General features: G+C 39.3%; 1 protein-coding gene across 2 annotated transcripts in view; it reads right to left on the reverse strand.

The window, feature by feature from the left end:
* Positions 1-25,038, reverse strand: part of prkd1 (protein kinase D1) — a 351,830-nt gene that overhangs the window by 148,170 nt on the left and 178,622 nt on the right. For both annotated transcript variants that reach the window (XM_059956078.1, XM_059956087.1), the window contains exon 3: positions 5,456-5,587. In XM_059956078.1, coding sequence (XP_059812061.1) covers positions 5,456-5,587 — 132 coding nt within the window. The remainder of the gene's footprint in view (positions 1-5,455; positions 5,588-25,038) is intronic.

A 25,038-nucleotide genomic window follows, 5' to 3' on the forward strand; every position in this document is an offset into this window, starting at 1 on the left:
CCACATGCCAGTCAACATTTCGCCCCTCCCAACTAATCAATGCACAGTTAACCATTGGCCACCTTAATTGGATTAACCCGTCTAGCACCAAGCCGTTGGCACCCCCCCACCCCAGTGAATCACCTGGGCTGGACCCTCCAGCCCCCTGATCTATAAAGGGTGCTACCTGTGCTTGGCTCGCTCTTTTTGTCATCCTCGAGGGACCACCCTGCTTCACTCCAGGCTGAAGACTGCAGAACAGCACTGGAGACAAGCTGTGCATTGAATAGGGTTGTGGGAGCGTTTATTATTGTCCCTGTACCAGGGAGCTGTGCCTGCCCGTAGTCAAGGGGTGGCGGGTATCGTAGTTACTTTTCCCTTGCTTGTATGTGTACCTGTACTCTGTCCCCACACCATTTTCCCGTGTATTGTACTGCCCACCCGACTTTTCCCACGCTTGTCTATTCTAAGCGTGTTTGTGCGAATATTGCAGCCGCTTGTGTTGTTCCCAAGCCTTTCTCCCCTTGTAAATAAACTCCTTATTATTAAAACTGTGTGTGCAGAGCTCTTGCCTTTGAGACCCAAAGAATCTGTCTCATTTCCATCACAACAGTTGGCGAGCCCAGAGTTCAGGTTGTTGTCATCGGCTAGTTCAGGGGTCAATACTGAGGTTTGAAGCCCAAAGGTCAATCAGAATGTCAGAAGTCGACATCCAAACCAGGAGAGTGAAGGCCGGAGACTGGAGAAATAGGCTTGTCCTGGAGTTGGAAGTTTGTCTGTTTGTGAAGGTGGGTAAGTATGTTGGGAGGGTGGTAGGAAGGAAGGGACTTATTTAGCATTGTTGTTTTGTTGCTTGTTGTGTTCTGAGTTGTTCTGCCAAGCATTGTGGGCATGATACGTTGGAACCAGAATGTGTGGCAACACTGTGCCCATCACATCCTTAGGTGTGTAAGTTGTTAATAAGAATGACAAATTTCACTGCATGTTTACATATACATGTAATAAATAAATCTAAAAAACAAAGTGTTGGCATTGGAGAGGGTCCAAAGGAGATCCACGGGATTGATCCCAGGAATGAAAGGATTAACAAATGATGAGCATTTGATGCCTCTGGTCTTGTAGTTGCTGGAGTTTAAAGTTCGGGGGGGGGGGGGGGGGAGATCTCATTGAAACCCATCAAATATTAAAAAGGCCAAGATAGAGAAGACACGGAGAGGATGTTTTCCATGGTGGAGGAATCTAGGACCGGGGGCATAACCTCAGAATAGAAGGATGTCCCCTTAAAACAGAGATAAGGAGGAATCACTTTAGCCAGAGGGCGGTGGATCTGTGGAAGTCATCACCACAGAAAGCTGTGAAAACCAAGTAATTGGGTATACTTAAAGCAGAGGTTGACAAGTTCTTGATCAGTAAGGGTGTCAAAGGAAATGGGAAGAAGGAAGGAGAATGTGGTTGAAAGGGATAATATATCAGCCATGATTCAATGGCAGAGCAGACTCAATGGACTAATTTTGTTCCTATGTGTTGTGGTTTTATGACCTTAACTGCTGCCATTAACCCTTTAACTATAATTTATCTCTACAGAACCTCTGGCTTCATCAATCATTGAGATTCACTTAGCCCTACTTTATCTGCAACACAAAACAAACTTATTTTTCCTGTCTTTCTCAGTTCTGCTGAAGGGTCTTCAACTCAATACATTAACTTGATTTCATTTTCCACAGATGCCACTATACCTGCTGAATATTTCCAACATTTTCTGTTACTATTTCAATTGGGATTTGGTTTAATGGCCTTGAATAGGTAGGTGTTAAAGTCCCCAACAACTCCATTGTTTTAGATGTGTTTATCCCTTTTCAGTACTTAACTCATTCCCTATTAAAATATGTTCATATTCCAAATGTTGTAAATTACTCGAGGTCAAAGGCAAAGGAGCCGAAACTGTACTATAATCAGTGTAATCTGTCAAATCTGACAGATATTGCTGTTCTCTCTGTGGCACAAACACGGCTTCTCAGTTTTAAAGGAATGCTTGATATAAAGTACTTGAATATAGCATTTAAAACCTGTCATCTGTTTTCAAAAAATAATTTTGAAAACCCATCACATACGATTAGTAGAGACTGAATAGTGGCATTGTACCCATTGGAGCTAATTAGATGTTATCCCAGAAAATTGTACATACTGTTCATGCTTAAACAGCAGAATATAATTTTAATCAATAGTCACAGCATGACAAAAATTGAAGTCTAACTCTATGCTTTTGGAAAAGGCAGAGGCCTTTGTGTAATTTTTTTTTTAACAAAGGTGTTCAAAGACATGGATGACACCTCAATGGATAGATGTAATCACTGCATTGTGAATTATGTCATTGTTGATAGTGTTATTCTGCTTAACGTTTTTGTACATTACACACTTCAATTATTGAGGAAAGATGGCAGAAAAGTTTGCAAAAATTACTGAGCAAATCACTGATTCATTAATAATGTGATAAAATGTTGATGAAGGCTTTTAGTTTTATAAATATTTACATTGGATGTTCTATGCTACATGCTGACATACTGGTATTATTTTGATAAAAGCATGAAATAGTGAGTAAGGATAACACGTAAAGCAATTGCACGTGGACAAGACATTATATAACATACCAGTTATCTCAGTTTCATTAGAACATGTAAAGATCAGATTACTTTAAGACAAGTCTAAAATAAATTTCTAATTCAAAATGTTTCCCTTATATAAGTAACTGAGAACACTGATTTAGTTCATAGCTAAAATATAATCTTTAAAATCTGAAATTACCATTGTTCCTCAAAATTTATACATTAGATTAAAGTTTGAATTCATTTTACACAAACTAGGTTTTTATTCCTTCCTGTTACTTTGGCATTAAGTTTGTGATATTCAGAAGCGAACTTGATTATTCGTCTCAAGTTATAATCCAGCTTCCTTCTATGAGCTCATTCCATGCTCTCACAGTAATACCATCCTACTACAAGCTTGTTTCTCACCACTCTGCAACTGTTTAAAATGCTTAATAACATGCGCTTAGGAAGTCAGAAAGTCTGATAATGCTACTTGTGCATGCCAATCAGAAATGACACGACTGCAATCATTCTGGATTTATGGCATCCTGTTTCTCTGGTTTGATCCTCAATTCTGATTTGAAATGGGTTTGAAAGAAAATAGAATCAGCTGTAAGCAGAGCAGACTTGATGGGCTGAATTGCCAATTTCTACTTGTATATCTTATGTTCTTCTGTTTTGTCAGTGTTCCAGGTGCAAATAACAAAGGGAAAATGTTCTTTGTAACTATGATCTCAATTGTCCAAGACATGCTGCAGCACTTCATTTTATAAATAATGTACAAACCAAATAATGTTATGAGAAGATAAATAACTTGTTTCTGGGTACTATTTTTGTCTACCGCTTTTACATGGTCTTTTAAAGATTTTTCTCAATAACTAAAAATTGAAACATTCAAAATAACGTTTTTGTTCAAAGATTTGTCTTTCAAAGTACACATTTGAAAGCAATAATTAAATTCTAGCAACAAAATTGCTTTCCTCATGTATTACCTTCAACAGCATTTTCTTTGGTGGTCTTAGTACCTCCCAAAATATTTGCTTTACATTTTCTATTCTTACCAAATCAGGTGGCTTAGTTTTCTGAAGTTGATCTGCATCCTGAGTACCTCCCCTGTACATCAGTTCCTACAGAGTTTGTTGCATTCATGTTAACTTATTTTTTATTGGCAGTTACAGCCTCATCTTATAACACAATCTATTTAGTCATCCTTCAAAATTAAGAAAAGCCAAAATAATATTTTCAGAACTATATAATATATAATTTAAATTTATTTATCTATTTTATTATATGAAGTTTCAAAACATGAACATATGTACCAATTACATTAGCTCATGTTTGAATCACTCCACAGCTTATATGCATAATTTTTCTAAACTTTGAGGGAAAGTTAACTCTAAAGTGTATTTTCTCTTTTTATTTGGAATCTTTTCAGAAAACAAATCAGTTTAATTTTGATTAAAATAGAAAGAAACAAAATTATTAGTTCTTCTATTTTTTAGATAAATGCAAAATAGAGGTTCTTAATTTCCTGATGCCCTAAAAATACACAGAGGAAACAAAAGAGAATCAGCTGGGATATGTAGATATAAAGAGTCAATCTTAAAAGTCAATCAAGCATTCATACCACAGCTGCCAAACTAGAGTTGTTTTCAGCTTGCAGCACACTCAAGCCAATGTGATCAAGATACCAGACATTAACCGATAAGCGAAGCCTCTGTTCTAGCCCCTTTCGAAAAGTATCAGAATCCCAATGTATGTTGCCAATAATTAAGACCTCTGTTCCATAACATGCCTAAAGCCTGAAATTAACTTCACTGTTGCTAATTCCCACTGCTCTTGCCATTAATGCTAAATATTAAATAAGTAGCCATGCACTTGGCATCTTCCGTTCCATCTTGCCACATTTATTCAGAGCATTGAAACTGGTTTAGTCAGTTATACAACACTGACTGCTGAAGAAATACAAGGCAACTCATTTATAGTATTGAAAGAATAATGTACCAGAATTCAATGCCATTTAATGACAACGGCTTTCATCTTCGTCTTCAACTTGCCTACCACAGAAGATTTGCTAATATGTGAAAAGGCTCTCAAACATCAAACCCAAGACTGAATTGTCAGTTGTAGGTGGCACTTTCAATAGAACTCTTTCTGTAAAGATAAAAAGCTGTCTGAAAGAACAAAATGTCTGTGCCTGTAGGAACTGTAAAGATGTTAAATGAAACAGAGGAAAAGAACATAACACAATCTCATCACATTCTCTTGGCTCGCTGCTTAGCAGACATTCAAAGGTGTGGTATGTACTGACTGAGGTCTTACTCTCTTCACACAGTCTTCTCAAATCAGAGTTTACCAGCGTCAGAGTTTTTCAGGCATATAACTCTTTTCCATCAGGCCAGTGTATAGTATATGGGAGAAGGAATGCATACTGACCAGTTTTCGGCCTCACAAAGGGAAGCCAAAGTTGGGGGAGACCTTTTTGCTCATGCTTCAAAACAAGGATCATGCCATAGTTGGATCTTCACCTTACAAATGTCACAATAGTTGTAAGATGTGAAATAAAGCCGCACACAGGTTCTGGTAAGAAATAAATTCACCCTGCATTTGGTGAGGCATGATTGGGTGGGTTAGAAGCTGATCCCTTGGGTGAAAATGCAGAAGCTCCAGGCAAATTATTTGAAAAAAGGCAGGAGATTGATATCAGACTACAAGAGTTTGGTTCAGTGTGATGGAGATGAAAATAAAGGTAGTACATTTGAGTTTGTACATTTGGTAGTACATTCGTTAGTTTGTTGGTGCATTGCTTTCGACCATCTTTCTAGGAAAGACAGTTTTTGAAACAAAAATGAATGGAACTATATACTTATATATCTTAAAATATAGATTACCTTCGCACTTGAGACCCTGTCGTACTAATCCCCACAGCATCTCTCCACAGTGATCACAGAATGCAGGAGCTCTGTAGGAATGGACAAACAATGCATGCGGTCGGATTTGGAAATCTTCAAACGTTGCCGCAGCTGCGTAAAGGAGGAAAATTTAAGCATCATGCAATGAGAACTGCAGTTGTTTGTTAAACATTAATTTATCAATGGTGTTTATTTCACAAAGGCTTCAGAACTATTTCCTATACCCACTGGTGTCAAAAACACAAAGGATGCTAGGATTTTGTTTTTTTTTCTAATTTAATGAACACCTTTTTAATTATTGAATCACAAGTGGAATTAGTGAAACTGATGTGTGATACCAGTAAATAAGTCATTTGGGTTACTGCCTCTGTTGAAATAGGCAGGAAAAGACTTAGATACTGATTATTCAGAGACAGTAAGTGGATTAGCGGAGGAGAGAGTAAAACGTATGGAGTGATTTCCATGGTAATGGACCCAGGATAGTGACTGCAGTGGTGATGGACACAGCAGCTACTTTCATTTCAATGGTGAAAAAACTTCTTGAGCTTTTGAGAGCTGCATTCATCAGGCACCTGAAGAGTATTCCTGAGTCCTGACTTGTGGGTTGCACACGTTTGTACACGGTGGAAAGTATTTGGGAGGTGAGGAAGTGAGCCATTCACCACAGAATATCCAGCTTTTGACACTCTAGAAAGCATAATATTAATGTGATTGGATCAGTTGAGTTAATCAACCTTAGTACCTTTCCATGGCAACAATCAGCTACATTTTATTATAAATAAAAATAATAATATAAATAACAGAAGTGTATGAAACAAGAACAGATATGTAATTTTGAAATTGGGGTTTAATATGTCTGTACAACCTGGTCTAATTCCATTAAGTCTATTTCATCCACATACCTTAACCATTGTGCAATGCCACAGAAGATCCGCTAACATTTAGAATACATAAATAAAATCTGTTAGTACAGCCAGGTTTATGGTTACTTATTGCCCTACCCTGTTGGTGTATTTTTGTTTTTCAACTAAAAATTGATGCTGGATAACTTATTTCTGTACAGGACAAAGAGACAAAAGCAAAACATTCTCCAACAACACACCACATGGTCTTCTAGAGTCATACATACTCTCATACATTTCACTCCTAAAATGCTATCTCCCAAGTGAAATACTTCAGCCGCTGAGAAAAAAAAGATGAATCGTGTGAACAAAATGTTGACGTTTTCTGTCAAAGGTTCTTTGATTAGATTTCAAAAGAAGCATTTTAAGATATCCTCATCTTTCAGCCACGGGGATAAGTAAAGGTTAATATAATTTATAATTAGAGGAACTTGATTTAACATATTTAGCAATAGCTTTCTGCATTTATTATTGAAGTAGCTAATGAGTAGAATAGGATACCCTTGACCAACCATTTCGAAGAATGACCGGCATTTAGTTCTTTTGATCATATTCCTCTAGGTACGTGGATGTTAGGGGAAAGGAGGGCTATGGTCCTGGTGCAAATCAATGGAGTAGGCAATTCAAATGGCTTGGCATAGTCTAGAAGGGCTGAAGGGCCTCTTTACATGCTGTACTTCTCTATGATACTAAATATTTTATAGTGATTTGTAAAATGCTTTCTTTTGCAAAAGAAAGCAAGTATTCAATGTAGACTACTTTATATGAATTATGGCATGCAGACATTTGAAAGGAAGATGCTAAGATAAAAAACACTTGTTTGTTCTCAGAGGGATCTACTTTGTAACATTAAAGGACTGTAACTCTTTCAAAATTCATTTTTTCTACATGGATTCGCCAATAATAACACAAAAATTCCACAACAAGATTTTAGTCAGTTATGTTGTTCGTTTACTGACATTTGTGTTTATTCTTTTCCTTCTCAAAATTAGTGGAGGGGAAGTTAGGTTCTGGGTGTGGCATGGCAGAGCTTTAGATATACTGGTCACCTCTGCTCCAGCACATCATCATAATGTAACACTGTATCACCTCCCCAGATACCCATTACTATCCCTAACCAGAGCAGCCCTATTCGCTTCGCACAGTAATGTGTGAACAGTAGCATTAGTACTCCAGTGGAGCATGTCTGGTCTTACAGCATAAGCAACATCCCTCCTCCTAAGGTTCAATTGTAGTTAGGGTCAAATGTCAAGAAAGGTCATTCATGCTACAGTATCTCACCCGTCCCAAATGTATTTATAATAAATCACTTTAATACAATAAAGGTGCAATTGTTTCTTTTTTATCCTAGTATTCCCACCCTCTAGGTCTCTACCAAAGGAGTGCAAGTCACTCCTTCCCTCTGCTAGCCTGCAGGTCACCCTTGAACAAGGTGTAGTACCTGCTTAGCCCCTGAACAGGGTCACGTGAAGCTATGGGAGCAAGTGGTGGATGGTCATATGAGCAGCTGATGCATATCACAAGCCCTGCTTATGCAACCACTGACACCAGGCAGATAATCTATGAAGAGTATTGACAATGGCTGGGATCATCTGTCTTGTAAAGACACTGCTCAGAAGAAGTCAATGGCAAACTAATTCTGTAGAAAATTTCGCTAAAAGCAATGATGGATATGGAAAGATCAAGGTCACCTAGCTCATAGTCACGGCACATAATGAACAAATGAACAAATCCTACATTATGCTCTCTTTGGGACTATGGCCAGCAGAAGCTGAAAATACTACCAGCCATTTTCTCCCAAAGGTCAATAATAGGCTAGTCCAAAGAAAACGAATGTCAGTGTCATATGTTGCCGATATCCGGGAAATAACTAGTAAATTATCTCAAGAAGTTTCTTTAACATCTATGGTGCTATGTTCCTGAGATGCTGTTTCAAGTTAGTTTTTCATTGCACTTGTGCATATATGTACTTGTACATATGACAATAAATTCAACCTCAACTTTAAGGTATAGACTGAGTAACACCAGTACTTCAGCAAATTACCAAGATTACAGATATGGCCACTGTGCACAGGTTCATAGCTAGTTGTCTCTAGTCACAGACAATTACCAGAAATTCTAGTTTTCAGCAATAACATATATAGAAATAATGACATAATTAAGGTTGCTTGGAATGGGAATGCAGAGCATTGTTGGATAATTGAGGACCAGTAACTTATTCAATATTATTTGATGTGTTATTTCAACCTTCTTCTATTGCACTAATTTTCTTCCTTAAATATTTATCTTGATCAATGTTATTTTGGTCACATTTACATACAAGTGTTAGAAATATATGACATAATAGTATGACTGAGTGGGTGCAATAGACTGAGCACATGGAATAGGAGCAACCGGAAGCCATATTTCAGATTATCACCAACCAGAAGCAGCAATTCAACATGTGGAGTTTCAGAAGCTGGAAAAATAATTAAAGAACAGGACCAAAAAGATGTTAAGATGTGGATACTTCAATGCCACATGCTGATGAGAAAAGAAATAGAAGGAAAGTAGAGTTACCTGGCTGGAGTGAAGACAATAATGGTCCAGGGCTGTGGGCTTCAGATTCCTGAGGTACTGGGATCAGTTCTGGAGCAAGAAGAACAGTGCAAGCTAAATGGGGTACTTCTAAACAGAGTTGGGGCTAACTTCCCCACAGAGAGAGTAACAAGAGCTGTAGAGATGAGTTTAAAAGGTATCATGAAAGTGAAAACACCACGTGAATACGAGAATGGGAAAGTCACATTGAAAGAATAAATTAGAAAGAACAAGGAACAGGGACGAAAAAAGCAATTGATCAGTTTGCTGTTGTAATGCATACAGTATATGTCACTGCAATGAGTATTACAAGTTGACAAGTTACAGATGCAGGTTGCCAGAATGAACAAAAGACAGCAACTGCATTGGTGACCTGTCCCACAGCAAAGGGAAAGAGTGTAGAATTCCTCAAATCTATACAGAATATGTTACGCTTATTACGCTTTGACTGGTAACATGCAGAAAAAAAGGTATGGTTCCAACAAAAGTGTGTAATACCTTTTCTGCAAATTGCAGAATGAACAAGGCTATTCATGATTTGATAAAACAGGATGGTCAATAGATCACTTAGAAGAATACCTTAAGTTCAACAAGATTGTTGCTAGAATGTAATCACATACAGTAAAAGCCTGCTTTGTAACAGCAATAGCTTACTCCTCCAACATCTACACTCCGACACCAGTTTTAATGTAACTGCTCCTGCTGACGCCAACCAGGAGCAGGAGCCAACTGTATCCAGTACTGCAGGAAATGGTATTGTAGCACTGTACCTTGGGAAGAGAGGACACTGACATTGTCACAGTGTTGCAGAGTTGCTAGAAGTTACTTAAGATTTGGAAATGTGCTGAGAGCTCTTTGTAGCACAGACAGGTTACCTTCAAAGTACTTTGATATTCCAGTACTTTGCAACTAAGCTCTCAATAATTAATGAAACATGTGTAATTAGTTGGTAATTTCTAATTGTTCTTCATTTGACAACCAACTGGTCTGCTGCTCGGACTGGCCGCCCATCACATGCATACATGTGATTCAGACAGGGAGGGTGGGTCGGGCTGACACTCAATCCTCCAGAGTGCTCCCATGAAATGTTGAGCAACTAATGCCACCTTTTCTAACTCTATACTGATGCCAAAGCTTCCTCCCATTCAATATATTCTACTGATATGGTATCCTATTGTATTTGATAGCCACTAAATCCCAGACAGTCCATGACTTTCATAGCTTTTCCTGACAACTGTCATCTTGGGAATTAAGTCCTTGGATCATAGAAATGTATGCACATGAGTCCCACCAATCGGATTTTCACTGGTCACACCATACTCTCAAGGGTTGAACCCTCTATATTATCCAGGATATCAAGAACAACTCAAATCTCTTTGTATCCACCATAAACTAAATCCTTCCCCTGCAACCATGATCTTCACAAATCGAGTGGGCGCCATCAGCTATCTCACAGCTATCCACATGGAAACACCAGCCTTCAAGCTCCCTCCTGCCTAGCTCCCAAATCTGCACCTTCCAAACTAGACCCTATTCTTTTGGATATCATTCATGTTTCACTTTCCTTTTTAAGATTACCCAAGATGTTCAAAGCAGCCATCGTCACACCACACTCTTTCTAGCTGGTTCCCAACAACAGACCACAAGCTCTCTCCAACACTTTTTAAACTTGCCGAACAATTAAGGCCCCCTGTTCTCCTTTATGTATACTTTAACAGCACTGAGGATTCTGTGGTAAAGACTTGGTGACTTTGATGTTATAAACACCCCGCCCACTCTCTTCTCCTTCATGTTCCACCACTGAGTACATCAGTACTGTGAAGCCTCATTCTTCTATGACATTACAATACTACTTAAATTACTTAAATGCTTCTATAACTCATTTATAAAAATTTATATGTCGTTCCTCAGCAATAATATAAGAGCATAAGATATAGGTGCAGATTTAAGCCATTTGGCCAGTCGAGTCTGCTCCACCATTTCATCATGACTGATCCAATTTTCCTCTCAGACCCAAACTCCTACCTTCTGCCCATATCCATTCATACCCTGACAATCAAGTATCTATCAAGCTCTACAAGGAAAGTTACTTCCCACTTGTATACAAATGAAACCCAGTTATGTTTCTTCACCATAGGTGGTTTTATGTTTGACATTACAGTCCGGGTGAAATGAAATGTCATCAAGCTAAATATCAACAAGAAAAAGCCTCCATATGGATTTTCCTGCTGCATCGGTCTTTCAAGTTGTAATCTCCAACTAAATTCCCTTTGATCTGTTGATCCTATCTGACCTCCAGCTCATGGCCAAGGTGTTTCATCTTTGAAACATCACTGTAGGAGCCCATTCTTACACTGAAATAGTGAATATAATTCACCTTCTGTATTCCATGAACACATGAGATCATTTGTTTCAGAAAACATCTTTACCTTATAACTGCTCTTGCCTTCAAAAACTCCGTTATCTGTGAGCTAAAGCCATATAATTTGTTACATAGGATTTTGATAATTGAGATATTTTGATTTGATATTTGGACAGGGCTGACTGTTATGTACTCCTACCATTATGTACATTTTTGGTATTTTCATGACATATAAAAATTGCTATTACCTGTGTGATGGAAAATAAAAGACAAAATGTACTCAATATGTTTTTCAGTTTCCTGTTCTTTAGATTGATATTCCCTTCTTTTGAATCTGCCTAATGATGTGGGGAGACAGCAAATGTTTATATGTGTATGCCAGTTAAAATATAACACCTCAAAGAAAATGCTCAGCACTTATAAAGACTTTTATCTTGTAGGTTTAGTGTAAATGGAGTAAGCTTTTTGTTGATGAAAGCAGTCAATACTGTTGAAAACGGATGTGTTGATGTGCATGGAAATTGGATATACTGGAAAACACAAGGGTTTTCATGTGTTTTTTTGAATGATTGAGCAAATACAATAGCAGCCATGAAATGTGATGCATTCAGTTCCACATGGCATCAGCAATTATCTTCAAACAAGGCCGTCATATGATCATTTAAAACATCAGATTCATTTGCAGAGTTATACTTTACATAAAGGAAGCAAGTTATTTAATGTACATAATATTCAAATTAGAGCATATTAATATAAATTTGAACTATTCAATAGTTCCAATGTTTTTTTTCCAATAGTGGAAAATGTTATTTATTTCTCTTATATTCATACATTAAATTAATATACCTAATAAAAAAACAGTTCGTTTTTACAACTGCTTTTTTTTTTTATTAAGGATCACCATGTTTAATACACAGTAGGCTTAATAGGTTCAGTACTTTGCCAAGAATCTGCACAATTCTACAACTTACAGTCTAATCACTTATCTAATTAATTTTTGCCAGTTGAATTATTAATTAAATAATTTTACATGAATGATTTTAATTCCCAAATAGATTGCAGCACAAAAAATAAATTAGCTAATTTTCTCTGCAAGATGTACAAACAGCAAAACAAATTTGTAATTTGAATTGCATTTTTGCAGATTTGTAGGTTACTACCCTACAAATGAAAGAGTTGGTGTTAGCAAACAAATAAACTCCACATGAAATCACTAAGCATACTTCATCAATGAACTACAGAACTGATTTTATTTCAACTGTTTTCAAGCTTCACCCAGCCAAACACTAGACACTGCATAAGTAGTTATAAGCAGAACTTAAAAGTAAAATATAGACAGACACTGTGATATCCTACATCAGTTTTTGTGAGGATGCATGTGTACCCACAAAAACTTTCCGGACCTTCGCCAACAATAAGCCATGGTTTACCCCCAAACTCAGACATCTTCGCCAAGCTAAGGAGGACGCCCACAGGAGTGGGTATAGGGCCCTGTACAGGCTGGCCAGAAATGCACTGACCAGAGAAATCAGAGTGGCCAAGCAGCTCTACTCTGAAAAGTTGTGGAATAATTTCTCAGCTAACAACTCACTGTCGGTGTGGAGAGGCCTGCAGGAGGTCACTGGCTACAGGAGACGCACTGCCCCCCCTGCTGAGGTTAACAAAGCTTTGGTGGACGACCTTAATACCTTTTACTGTAGATTTGAGAGGGTCCATCTTACACCTGTCCCTCCCCCCTCTTCGGTCTCTCTTCCTGCCTTCCCTCGACCATCACTCACTGGCACTCATCCCCCAATCACTGCAATCACCTCCCCACCATCTCTGCCCAGCCCCCCTAGATCACAGCTTAGAATCAGCAAAGGAGAAGTATGTCGACTGTTCCAGCGACTTAAGACCCGAAAGTCTCCAGGCCCAGATGGGGTCTCCCCCTCCTGTCTACAAGCCTGTGCTGATCAGCTGGCTCCCATCTTCACTCAGCTCTTTAATAGATCTCTGGAGCTGAGTGAGGTTCCGACTTGCTTCCCGGTCCCCAAGAAACCCACTATCACAGGACTGAACGACTACAGACCTGTTGCACTGACATCTGTGGTCATGAAATCCTTTGAACGCTTGGTGTTGAACCACCTGAAGACCCTCACCAGCAGCCTGCTGGATCCCCTGCAGTTTGCCTACCGGGCAAATAGGTCAGTAGACGATGCTGTCAACCTGGGACTGCACTATATCCTGCAACATCTGGATCGTCCTGGGACCTATGCTCGGATGCTATTTGTGGATTTCAGTTTGGCGTTTAACACCATCACCCCTCATACCCTCTGCTCCAAATTGTCTCACCTCACTGTGCCACCTGACCTCTGCGATTGGATTTACAGCTTCCTGACCAACGGAAGTCAGCAGGTAAGGATGGGACAGGTCACCTCGGATACTCGAATCACCAACACCGGCGTCCCCCAGGGGAGTGTCCTCACTCCACTGCTGTTCTCCCTCTACACCAATGACTGCACCTCCTCCAACCCCTATGTGAAGCTTTTGAAGTTTGCAGACGACACCACCGTCATCGGACTCATCCAGAACAGTGATGAATCTGCATATCGACAGCAGGTGAACCAACTGGCGCTCTGGTGCAGTCGGAACAATCTGGAGCTGAACACGCTCAAGACAAAGGAGTTGATAGTGGATTTCAGGAGACATCCCCCCATTATGTCCCCCCTCACAGTCCTCAGCAGCCCTGTGTTCACCGTGGAGAACTTCAGGTTCCTGGGACCCACCATCTCTCAGGATCTGAAGTGGGAGCAGAACATCAGCTCCATCCTGAAGAAGGCCCAGCAGCGGATGTACTTCCTGCGGCTCTTGAGGAAATATGGTCTGCCTCAGGAATTGCTGCTACAGTTCTACACTGCAGTCATTGAGTCTGTCCTGTGCACGTCCATCACTGTGTGGTTTGGAGCCGCCACCAAGCAGGATAGAACCAGACTACAGCGCACAGTGAGGACTGCCGAGCGCATCATTGGAGCCTCCCTGCCCTCTATTGTGGACCTGTACTCTTCCAGGTTGAAGAAGAGGGTGGGGAACATCATAAAGGACTCCTTCCATCCTGCACACGGACTGTTTGAACTGCTTCCATCTGGTAGGCGCTTCAGATCCCTCCAGACTAAGACTAATAGGCACTAGAGAAGTTTTTTCCCTACTCCGGTCACTTTGCTGAACAGTTAACTGCCAGTTAACTGTCGGCTAATTATTACTTGGTTTGCACTACCTGTATGTACAATCTATATTTTCATTTATATTTATCATTATTATTGTTATGAGCAGAGAGACAACATCTGCCGGAAGTAAATTCCTTGTATGTGCACAGGTACTTGGCGATTAAAGTCTGATTCTGATTCTGATTCTGATAATTCATCTGGAACTAAGCAAAATGAATATAATATGAAGCCAACTGTCTACTTCAAAATGCATAATTAAGCCATAACGGAATGCTATGCTGATTTAATTGCAAAGGTTGCAAACAGATTCATGTGACAAGGGGAGAACTGTTTATTAATGAAAAAAATATACAAGTTAGAATATTATTAGGGCTTCTGTTAGCAAACTGCAGCAACCATGTGAATGTAACATTTTATATTAAATACAGCAATACAATAAATTCACAGGAGTCTTTCATTGCCAAAGATGTTCAGTATAATCCACTTCAGTCACTAGATGTCAGTATGGTAGGTTTTAATACATACAATAAACAAACAATACATTGAAGGCAAACTTGCTTATTTGAAGTTCAAAGTAAACTTATTATCAAAGTACAAATATGTCACCACATACAATCCCGAGATTCCTTTTCTAGAGGACATACACAGTAAATCCAAGAAACACAGCAAAATCAATGAAAAACCACATCCAGAAAAACTGACAAACAACCAAAAGGCAAAAGACAACAGTGCAAAAGCAAACCAGAGGGCAGAATATAGACAGACAGACAGATAGATAGATAGATAGCTAGATAGATAGATAGATAAGTAATAAATATCACAAAAATTAGATGAAGCATTCTTGAAAGTGAGTCCCTTGGTTGTGGAAACAGTTCAGTGATGGGGCATTGAAGTTACCATCACTGGTTCAAGAACCTGGTGGTTGAGGAGTAATTGCTGTTCCTGAACCTGCTGGTGTGGGTCCTGAGACCTCTATACTTTCTTCCTGATGGCAGCAGTGAGAAGAGAGCATGGCTTGGGTGGTGAGGGCTCTTGAGGATGGATGCTGTCTTCTTGTGATAGCACTCCATGTAGATGCGCTCAATGGTGGGGAGGGCTTTACCCGTGATAGACTGGGTCATATCCACTACTGTTTATAGGGTTTTCCAGTCAAGGCATTGGTGTTGCCAGACCAAGCCGTGATGCAACCAATCAATATCATCTCCATCACATATCTATAGAAGTTTGTCGAAGTTTTAGATGTCATGCCATATCTTCGCAAACTTCTAAGAAAGTAGAAGCAAGGTCACGCTTTCTTCATAACCGCACTTACATAATTCCTCACCCAACAGAATACGTTTCAAACAAAAGGGTTTTTGCAGAAATCAGATGTCTTTATCATGCCTTAAAAATGTAGCAAGCATTGGGCAATTTTAAATTTGTTTTCACTTACATCATACCTATTCATATTGATATACAAATTATTTTTATGACTCCCTTTATTAGAACATACCACCATTTTAAAAGAAGAACATTAACTAAAGAAAAATATCTCAAAAAAGTGAGGAGGACATTAAAAATCTTAAATAAAACAATATATATTTGAAACAGATACTTCTATTTCTTGTTTAAGTTTAATTCACTGTGACAGTTGTTTTAATACTATGATGCTTCAGGAACTCTAAACAGAGAACATGGATCAGATCTGCAAAAGTTCTGAAGGTAGATCAACATTAATGTGTGACTCATTTTTCAAAATAGTTGGAACTGGTGAAACTCAAATCAGTACATTAACCATATAACCATATAACAATTACAGCACGGTTACAGGCCATCTCAGCCCTTCTAGTCCATGCCGAACGCTTACTCTCACTTAGTCCCACTGACCCGCACTCAGCCCATAACCCTCCATTCCTTTCCAATTCAAATATTCAAACATTAATGGCAGCACCATCCCTAGAGAAAATTAATCTGAGTAATGAATGTTACTAACTGATGTGGACTTGAGAACATAAGAGCAGGCTGATAGCACCTCCAATCTATTCTCATATTCCATATGATTTCAGCTAATCCAGGATCTTAAAGTATGGTGCCAAAAAATTGAACCCAGTACTCAAGCTGAGATCAACCAGTGATTTCTAATGGTTGACTCTAACATCTTGTTTGGACTTTGCAATTATCTTTAAAGTCAGAGATCCTGTCTGCTTTCGTAACTAATTTATCCACTTGCTCTGTAAGCTTCAAAGCATTTGCGCATTTAAAACCTCCAGTCAAAGTACTCTTCTCCCACTTTTAAGGATATACCTTTTGGTTTCCATTGCTCCTCCTCACATTTTTTTTCTCTTTTCAGGAAGCATAATTTCATAATACGCTACAAAAAATGCATCTGGTGTTTTTCACCAGTTTGTCCTTACTCTCTTAAAACAATTTTCCTCACTGTTTACAGCATTTCTATGCTTTGCACCAACTGTAGTCTTTGAAATTATGTCATTTTCCTCCATGCATACAGTAGGTAATTATCTTCCTCATCTACCAATGTGCTCCCTGGAAACAATTTCTACTGGCAGGGGGCTTGGCAACCAGAAAAGAATGATTTAAGATAAATGGCAAGAAAACCCAGAGAAGAGACAACATTAGGTTGTTATGCACAAGAATTGGGAAAGCAGATTCAATAGCAACCTTCAAAACTGAAAGAGCAGTCAATAAACATTTAAATGGGAGAACAATTACACAGCTTTAAGAAAGAGCAATAAAGTCCAACAAATTTTACCTGGGTCAATATGACTTAATGGAAATCATTCACAAACAGCCCCGTAATAATAAACAGGTAATCTATCTTGGTAATATAGGCTGGGGTCTGCATAGGGACAAAGTGATCAGAAATTCATTTCCCTTCTTTTATCTTTATCCAAGAGTATAGAGCTGACTTAAACATCTTAATTTTAAAATGTTACTTCATTAATTGCAACACTCTCCATTTTGGACTAAGTGTCTGCCTAGAATTTTGAGGTTGAAACTTCAAGCTGGAACAGTGGTTCCCAAATTGGGCAATTTCATCCCCCCCCCCACCCCCAAGGGCAGTGGAACTTTCTAAGGGAGTGATAAAGATACGGTAAAGGCAGTGGTGGGGAGGACACTTGGCAGCATGGGGGGTGCGGACAGTATTACTTTAAGAAATGAATTACATATTATAAGCATTTGATCCTCAGTGTCTCATAATTGATTACAATGATCACATAATCACCTCATCTCTTGCTAACCCACTGTTCTCTTAGACTTTGCTAGAAGTGTTGAAAAGAAATGTGATACTTCTGAATCTGGCATATCATGAGAAATCCATACTGAGGAAATAGCGTTACTTCCTGGCCCTCTTCAAAAAACTCAAAACAAAATTTTTTAAAAATTCCTGCACACAAAGCCAAGCTGACCTTCTCTAATCAGTCCTTAATTTGCCAAATGCAAATTGAACTGTTTCTCAGAATATGATCCAATACTATTCAATATGATCCCACTTTCATGTGGAGAATGAGGAGGTGGTAGATAAGAGGGAGCTCCAGGGACACAGTCGCATCTAAGATGCAGAAGGCAAGCAGCTGGGTAAATGTCAGCAGAGGGACAGGGACTAGGCAGATAGTGCAGAGTACCCCCATGGCCGCTTTCTTCAATACAAGTATATTGCTTTGAATAGTGTTCAGAGGGATGATATACCAGGGAAAAACTGCAGTAACCAGATCTCTGGCACTGTCTGTTTCTGTGACTCAGAAGAGAATGGGGTGAAGAGGAGTGCAGTGGTGATGGGGTATTATTAAGATGGGGTATCTCGGATGGTATGTTGCCTCCCAGGTGCCAGAATCAGGGAAGTCTCTGATTAGCTCCGCGGTATTCTGAAGGGGGAAGGTGAGCAGCTTGAAATTGTGATACAGATTGGTAGCAACGACACAGGTAGTAAAACAGATGATGTCCAGATGAGAGAATATAGGAAGCTAAAAATCAGGACTTCAAGAGCAGAAATCCCTGCACCAGCGAGGGTAAGAAGAGGATGATTTGGCAAATGAATGTGCAGGTGAGAAATTGGCACAGAGAGCAGGGTTTCAGATTTCTCAATTATGGGGTCTGTTCTAGGGGGCAAGTGTGACCTGTACAAAAAGGACGGGTTACACCTGAATTCGAGGGGACGCAGAGCCGGGTTGAGGGGCGACAGATGGAGTTCGATCCAGAAAAGTGTGAAGTGATACCCTTTGAAAGATCGAACCTGAAAGCAGAGTACAACTTAATGACAGGATTCTTAGCAATATGCAAGAACAGAGGGATCTTGGGGTCTATATCTACAGATCCCCTAATGTTGCTGCACACATTGAAAGGGCGGTTCATGACATGTATGGTGTGTGGCCTTCATTAGTCCGGGACTGAGGTAAGGCTGCAGCTCTATAAAACTCTGGCCAGACTACACGGAGCATTTTGTTCAGTTCTGGTCACCTCATTACATGAATGATGCAGAAGCTTTCGAGATGGTGCAGAGGAGATTTGCAGGATATTGCTTAAATTAGAGAGCATTTCTTCTGATGATAGTTTGAGTGAGCTAGGACTTTTCTCTTTGGAGAAAAGGATGATGAGAGGTAATGTGATAGAGGTATATAGGATGATAAAAGTCATAAATAGAGTGGTCAACCAGAGACTTTTACTTAGGATGGAAATGGTTAATACGAGAAGTCATCATTGTAAAGTGATTAGAGGAATAGGGGCACGTTAAAGTTAGTCTGTGGGTGTGGCTGCATGGCCAGGGATGGTGGTAAAGGCAGATACATTGTTTAAGAGACTCTTAGGTACGTGAATGAAAGAAAGATGGTGGGCTTTGTAGGATGGAAGGATTAGAACAAGGGTTCCCAACCCTGTTTATGCCATGGACCCCTACCATTAATGAAGGGGTTCATGGTCCCCAGGTTGAGAACCCTTGGATTAGAGTGATCTTAGGGAGGGTTAAAAGGTCAGTACATAATCATGAGCCAAAGGGTCTGTACTACGCTTACAGTTCTATGATCTACATTGTACATCATTGCTCCCCCTCCTGAACTCACTAGCTAGTATGACTCTGCAGGACCTCTTCACTCTCCTTCTCTGTGTTGTTAGAACCAATTTGAACAATGATCTCTGGCTGCTCTCCCTTCCCTTTCAGAATATCCTGCTCCCACTCAGAGACATCGATGATAATGAACCAGGGAGGTGATGCACCATCCTGGAATCTTGTGCTGGACCATAGAAATCAAAGTTCAAAGTAAATTTATTATTGAAGTACATATGTCACCATATATAACACTAAGATTCATTTTTTTGCAGGCAATCACAGTAAATCCAAGAAACACAATAGAATCAATAAAGACCACACCCCACAGGATAGACGAACAACCAATGTGCAAAGAACTGTGCAAATACAAAAAAAGAAAGATACTAACATTTATTAATAAATAAATAGATAGATAGATAGACAGACAGATAAATAATATCAAAGACATGAGATGAAGAGTCTTTGAAAGTGAGTCCAGTTCAGTGATGAAATGCCTCTCCATGCCCCCTGACATTGAGTCCCCATCACTATTGCTCACCTAGATCTTTACTTTCCCTGCTGTACAACAGAGCTGGTTGTGATACGGGTGACCACTTTCCCTTCAACAGTATCCAAAATAGTACACTTGCTTGAGAGAATAGATACAGGGTCCCTGGAACTACCTGATTGCCCCTTCTGGTGGTCACCTATCTATCTGGCTGAAGCTGTGATGTGACCATCTTCATGAAAGTCTCTTGGCCCTGTGCCTCCTGTGTGACCTCAGTGAGCCCAACCGGTCCATGCTGTGTGAGGGAGGGTACAGCCCGATATACTTCCTGCAAATGTAGTCATTAGGAACGTGTGGTTTCTGTCTGATCTCCCACACTTCACAGGTGGAGCATTCCAACCTCCACTGCCTAACAGTTCCACCTCTGAAATTAGTATTGAGTGAAAGGAAGAACAAGGAAAGACCTCGCGTTGATATAACGTGTCTCATCGCTGTCCCTGATAAAGCCTCACTCGTCAAAGCCTCTGCACTTAGACCTCAACCCTAGCCCTTCTACCTCGAATTAGCCTCTACTCTCAAAAGTGACTTGGGGAACCTATAATTGCAGCTATCACATCACAAGATGAAAATACAGAAAGCTACGTAGGGAATATAGAGAAATGAGGGAAAGCTTCGAAAGAGCTTTTGACTGGCTCGCAGCCATTTTCCCGGCAACAAAATGTAACAGCTTAAATTGGATGGAAAATTAACCTGAAAGCAAATAAGTATTGGACCAGCCACGTGAAACATTGCACTATGTTTTGGTGCACAACAGGCTTGCCTCAAGCCATAATGGCAAACCTCTGCAGTATCACACTCAGTGGTTAGACATTGAACATTTGTTCATCATAGTTGTTTTGTCTGGAGAAAGTATACGTAGAAAATGAATGAAAACGGTGAAAATACAAGGAAAATTGCTGGAACAATGAGACATAGAACAATACTGACACTAAAAAATGAAATTAGACAGTGAATGCTGGAAATACTTAAGGTTAATGTGGAGATTTAAAAACTGGATTAACATGAATAACATACAAACTGCTGGAGAAACTCAGCAGGTCAGGCAGAAGCTATGGGAAAGAATAAACAGTCGACATTTCAGGCCAAGGTCCTTCATCAGTACCGCAGAAGAGTTGCACGCTGAAATGTCAACTGCTTGTCCCTCTCCATCTTGCTGCCTGATTTGCTGAGTCTGGATATTCAGCAGCTGCAGAATCTCTTCTGTTTATGTAACTCAATTAACAGTGCAGATTGATGGCAAAAACTGGAAAGGCTAGTTATCTGAAATTGTTCAAACTAGTCCCAAGGGCTCAATATGTCTGGTCAGATCCCTGAGCCTTATTTTGGACTTCAGGAAAAATGCAAGAAGTATTAGATAGAGAGAGTGGGAGTGGGCTGATGAATCAGAGGGGCAGGCCGCGAGACTTCAGAGGTTCCTTGGGATCTGAACAAAGGCAATTTTTGTTTGCAGAATGGTCAGTCTGTTGTGGTGTGAAAGGTAAATTCTATCTGCCAGTCGAAAGCCTCTGCTGCCATGTTTGTTATTGATTGGCCTGTTTGAAGAACACTGCAGCATGGCTGTTTCTGGCACCGCAGTACACACTTCTGGCATCAAAGTACCGCTAGCGTATAAATGGAGCTCTTTTGCTCTGGGCTCACAAGAGACTGGGGACTGAACAAACAGTGCCACAGATAGAAGGCCCATGCGCACCCTTACATGAGTATCTGCGTAACTTGAATGCTTTAGTGTTAGTCTTGGTTTTGTTGATAAATGGTTAAAAACCTACCCTTGAGGGGCTTTGGCCTGTGGCCCCTCCAACTCCTCCCCCAGGGGATAGGATCAGGAAGAGGAGCATGGGGTGGATAGCATAATGCTATCCAAAACAACAATGATTACAGAGTTTTCTGCTAAAGAACTGGTGGCACTAGGGATAGATATATTGCAGACAAAACCAGGGGAGTCTCTATCCATGTGACTATTGAGGATATGGGATGCAGGGAGGGGCTGGAGTGATTTTATCTAATAGAGAGATGGCCAGGCTGGGGTGGTGGGGGGGGGGTAGTGCTATTTTCCCATTACCCGATAAATAAAACATTGAAAATGCCACACACACACAAAATGCTCTTGGAACTCATCAGGTCAAGCAGCATCTATAGAAAAGTTGACGTTTCGGGCCAAATCCTGAGGCAGAATGCCGCCCAATTCCCAAGGGGATAATAAATCTTTATGGGATTGAGTAACAGTAGCAGTTTAAGTTAGGTACTCCTCTCTTCTCGAATGGGTATCGAGTCCTGGAGCACAGTAGATGAAGGGCCTTTGCCAGTAGGCTTTGGTCAGAGATGTGTACAATGGCGGCAGTGATCCACCAGAGGATCATAAACTGGCTGCAACCATAGTGGGATGCTTGGATAAAACCATACAGTGCCTAATAGTCTGGTAATGGTTTCATCCTTACGAGCAAGTTACTGGGGGACGTCATGTGATGACGTAGGATCAAGACATGGAAATCCAGCTCTCCCGTAAAAAAACAGTAAAATAAGGTTTAAGTGAAGAAAAGTTAGTAAATACTTTTAAAAAATTACTTATAAACTACTCAGGATTGTCTTAAGATATGCCCCCTAAACAGAAGCAGAAGAAAACTACTACTTTGAAGACAAGTTGGAAAAGAATCAAGGCCGGTCGCCATGAAAGAGCCCCGGGCTCAAGTGCACTTTACCTCCGGCGATACAGAACAGGAAACTGTGGCAACATCAACCGTTTCCAAAAAAAAAGAGCAACAGGAATTGTGCATGCGTGAAGGAAGGGGCATGCGCAAACACGAGCAACCCAAACTACAAATTCCAGCTATGATCGGAACTGAAAGTGAAAATGAATATGAGGTGGAATCAGATTCTCTGGATAAATCAGACGAAGATGAAGAGACAAATAAAGAAGAGCAACAGGAAGAGGTTGGAGGTGATATTGGAAACATAAAAAAACTTTGGTGCAAATAATGCATGAGTTAAAAGCATTAAAAGTAATAAAAAAGATATTAAAAATATGAAGATTATGTTTGATGAAATGATGAAAAGACAAGATAAAATGGACAAGAAAATTAACAACTTGGAAGAAACAATGGGAGACATCATTGATAGAGTGAATAAAATGGAAGATAATATTTCTGCCTGGACATGAGAAAGAAAATGGTTGCTGGGAAAAGTGGATGTACTGGAAAATTTTAGCAGACAAAATAATATTAAGATTGTTGGACTTAAAAAAGGTATAGAGGGAGAGGATTCAATAATTTTTTTTCAAAAATGGATTCTGGAAAGTTTGGAAATGGAAGAAGGAACCCAGTTAATTGAAATTGAAAGGGCTCACAAAGCCTTAAGACCAAGACCTCAAGTTGATCAAAACCCACGATCAATCTTGATAAAATGCTTAAGATATCAAGATAAAGAAAAGATCCTGAAGGTGGCTGCCCAGCGTGCCAGAAAGAGAAACGGGCCACTGATGATAGAAGGGAAATCATTTCTTTTCTATCCTGATATAAGTTATGACCTTTTGAAGAGAAAGAAGGAAATTAACCCAGCGAAAAAAGTTTTATGGGAAAAGGGTTATAAATTTATATTGTGCCATCTGGAAACCCTGATAATTTTTTCGGATGACAGAAAAGAAGATTTTTTTACTGATTATCGGGATGCGGAAGAATTTGCACAAGAACTCCCAAATATTCGCTAACCACAGCCAAAGATTTAAAGGTGAAACGGATTAAAGATGAAGACAGGGACAGTGAATGGAGTTGATGTATGTCAAGGACAGAAGAATATTTAAATATATTTTTAATTATATGATACAGGGGGAGAAAGGTAAAAATTTGAGAAATATTAATCAAGAGTAGTGATATTTTTTCTTCTCTTATCAGAATCAGAATCAGAATCAGACTTTAATCGCCAAGTACCTGTATATACTTTTTTATGTTATGGGGGAGCTGGGGGAACTTCGGATCGATTGCTACGGGATTCACGTGTGTAATCATGGTGATTGCCATGACCCGTACAACGGAGGTGTGTAATGTTGTGTTTTCTTTTATTCACAACATTAGTAGGGGGGTATTTTGTTATTTTTTTCTTTATAATCTATTACCTTTCTTTCTTTGCCTGGACAATCGGGGGGTGGGGGAGACACATAGCAACATGGAGAATTTTAAAAAGATTCCCCAAGGTACTACGAAAGTTGAAAGGTTAGGTATTATTATAGATTGGAGTAACCCTGTTAAAAATAATGACAAATTTTCTGAACTTTTTCAGTTTTAATGTTAATGGGCTTAATGGACCGGTGAAAAGAAAAAGAATTTTAACATACATTAAGAAAATGAAAATAGATATATCTTTTTTTTACAAGAATCACACTTAACAGAGATAGAACATCAGAAATTAAAGAGAGATTGGTTCGGAAATGTTATTGCAGCTTCATTTAATTCAAAGGCGAGGGGAGTTGCAATTTTGGTTAATAAAACTTTACCAATTAAAATACAAAATGTATTAATTGATTCTGCGGGGAGATATGTAATTATACATTGTCAAATTTTTTCAGAACTATGGACTTTTATGAATATTTATGCACCAAATGAAAATGATGTAAAATTTATACAAGGGGCCTTTTTGAATTTGGCTGATGCACATGACAAAATATTAATAGGTGGAGATATTAATTTTTGTCTAGACACAGTTTTAGATAGATCAACAAAGGTTGTTACAAAAGCGAAAGTAGCAAAATTAACTTTATCATTGATGAAAGATTTAAATTTGATTGATATATGGAGAAGTATTAATCCAAAAGAAAGAGATTACTCATTTTATTCAAATAGACATAAAACTTATTCAAGGATAGATTTTTTCCTATTATCAATGAATATTCAAGACAGAGTGAAAAATATGGAATATAAAGCAAGAATATTGTCAGATTATT

The sequence above is a fragment of the Hypanus sabinus genome, chromosome 2 (genome assembly GCF_030144855.1).
Source record: "Hypanus sabinus isolate sHypSab1 chromosome 2, sHypSab1.hap1, whole genome shotgun sequence".
Classification (NCBI taxonomy): Eukaryota; Metazoa; Chordata; class Chondrichthyes; order Myliobatiformes; family Dasyatidae; genus Hypanus; species Hypanus sabinus.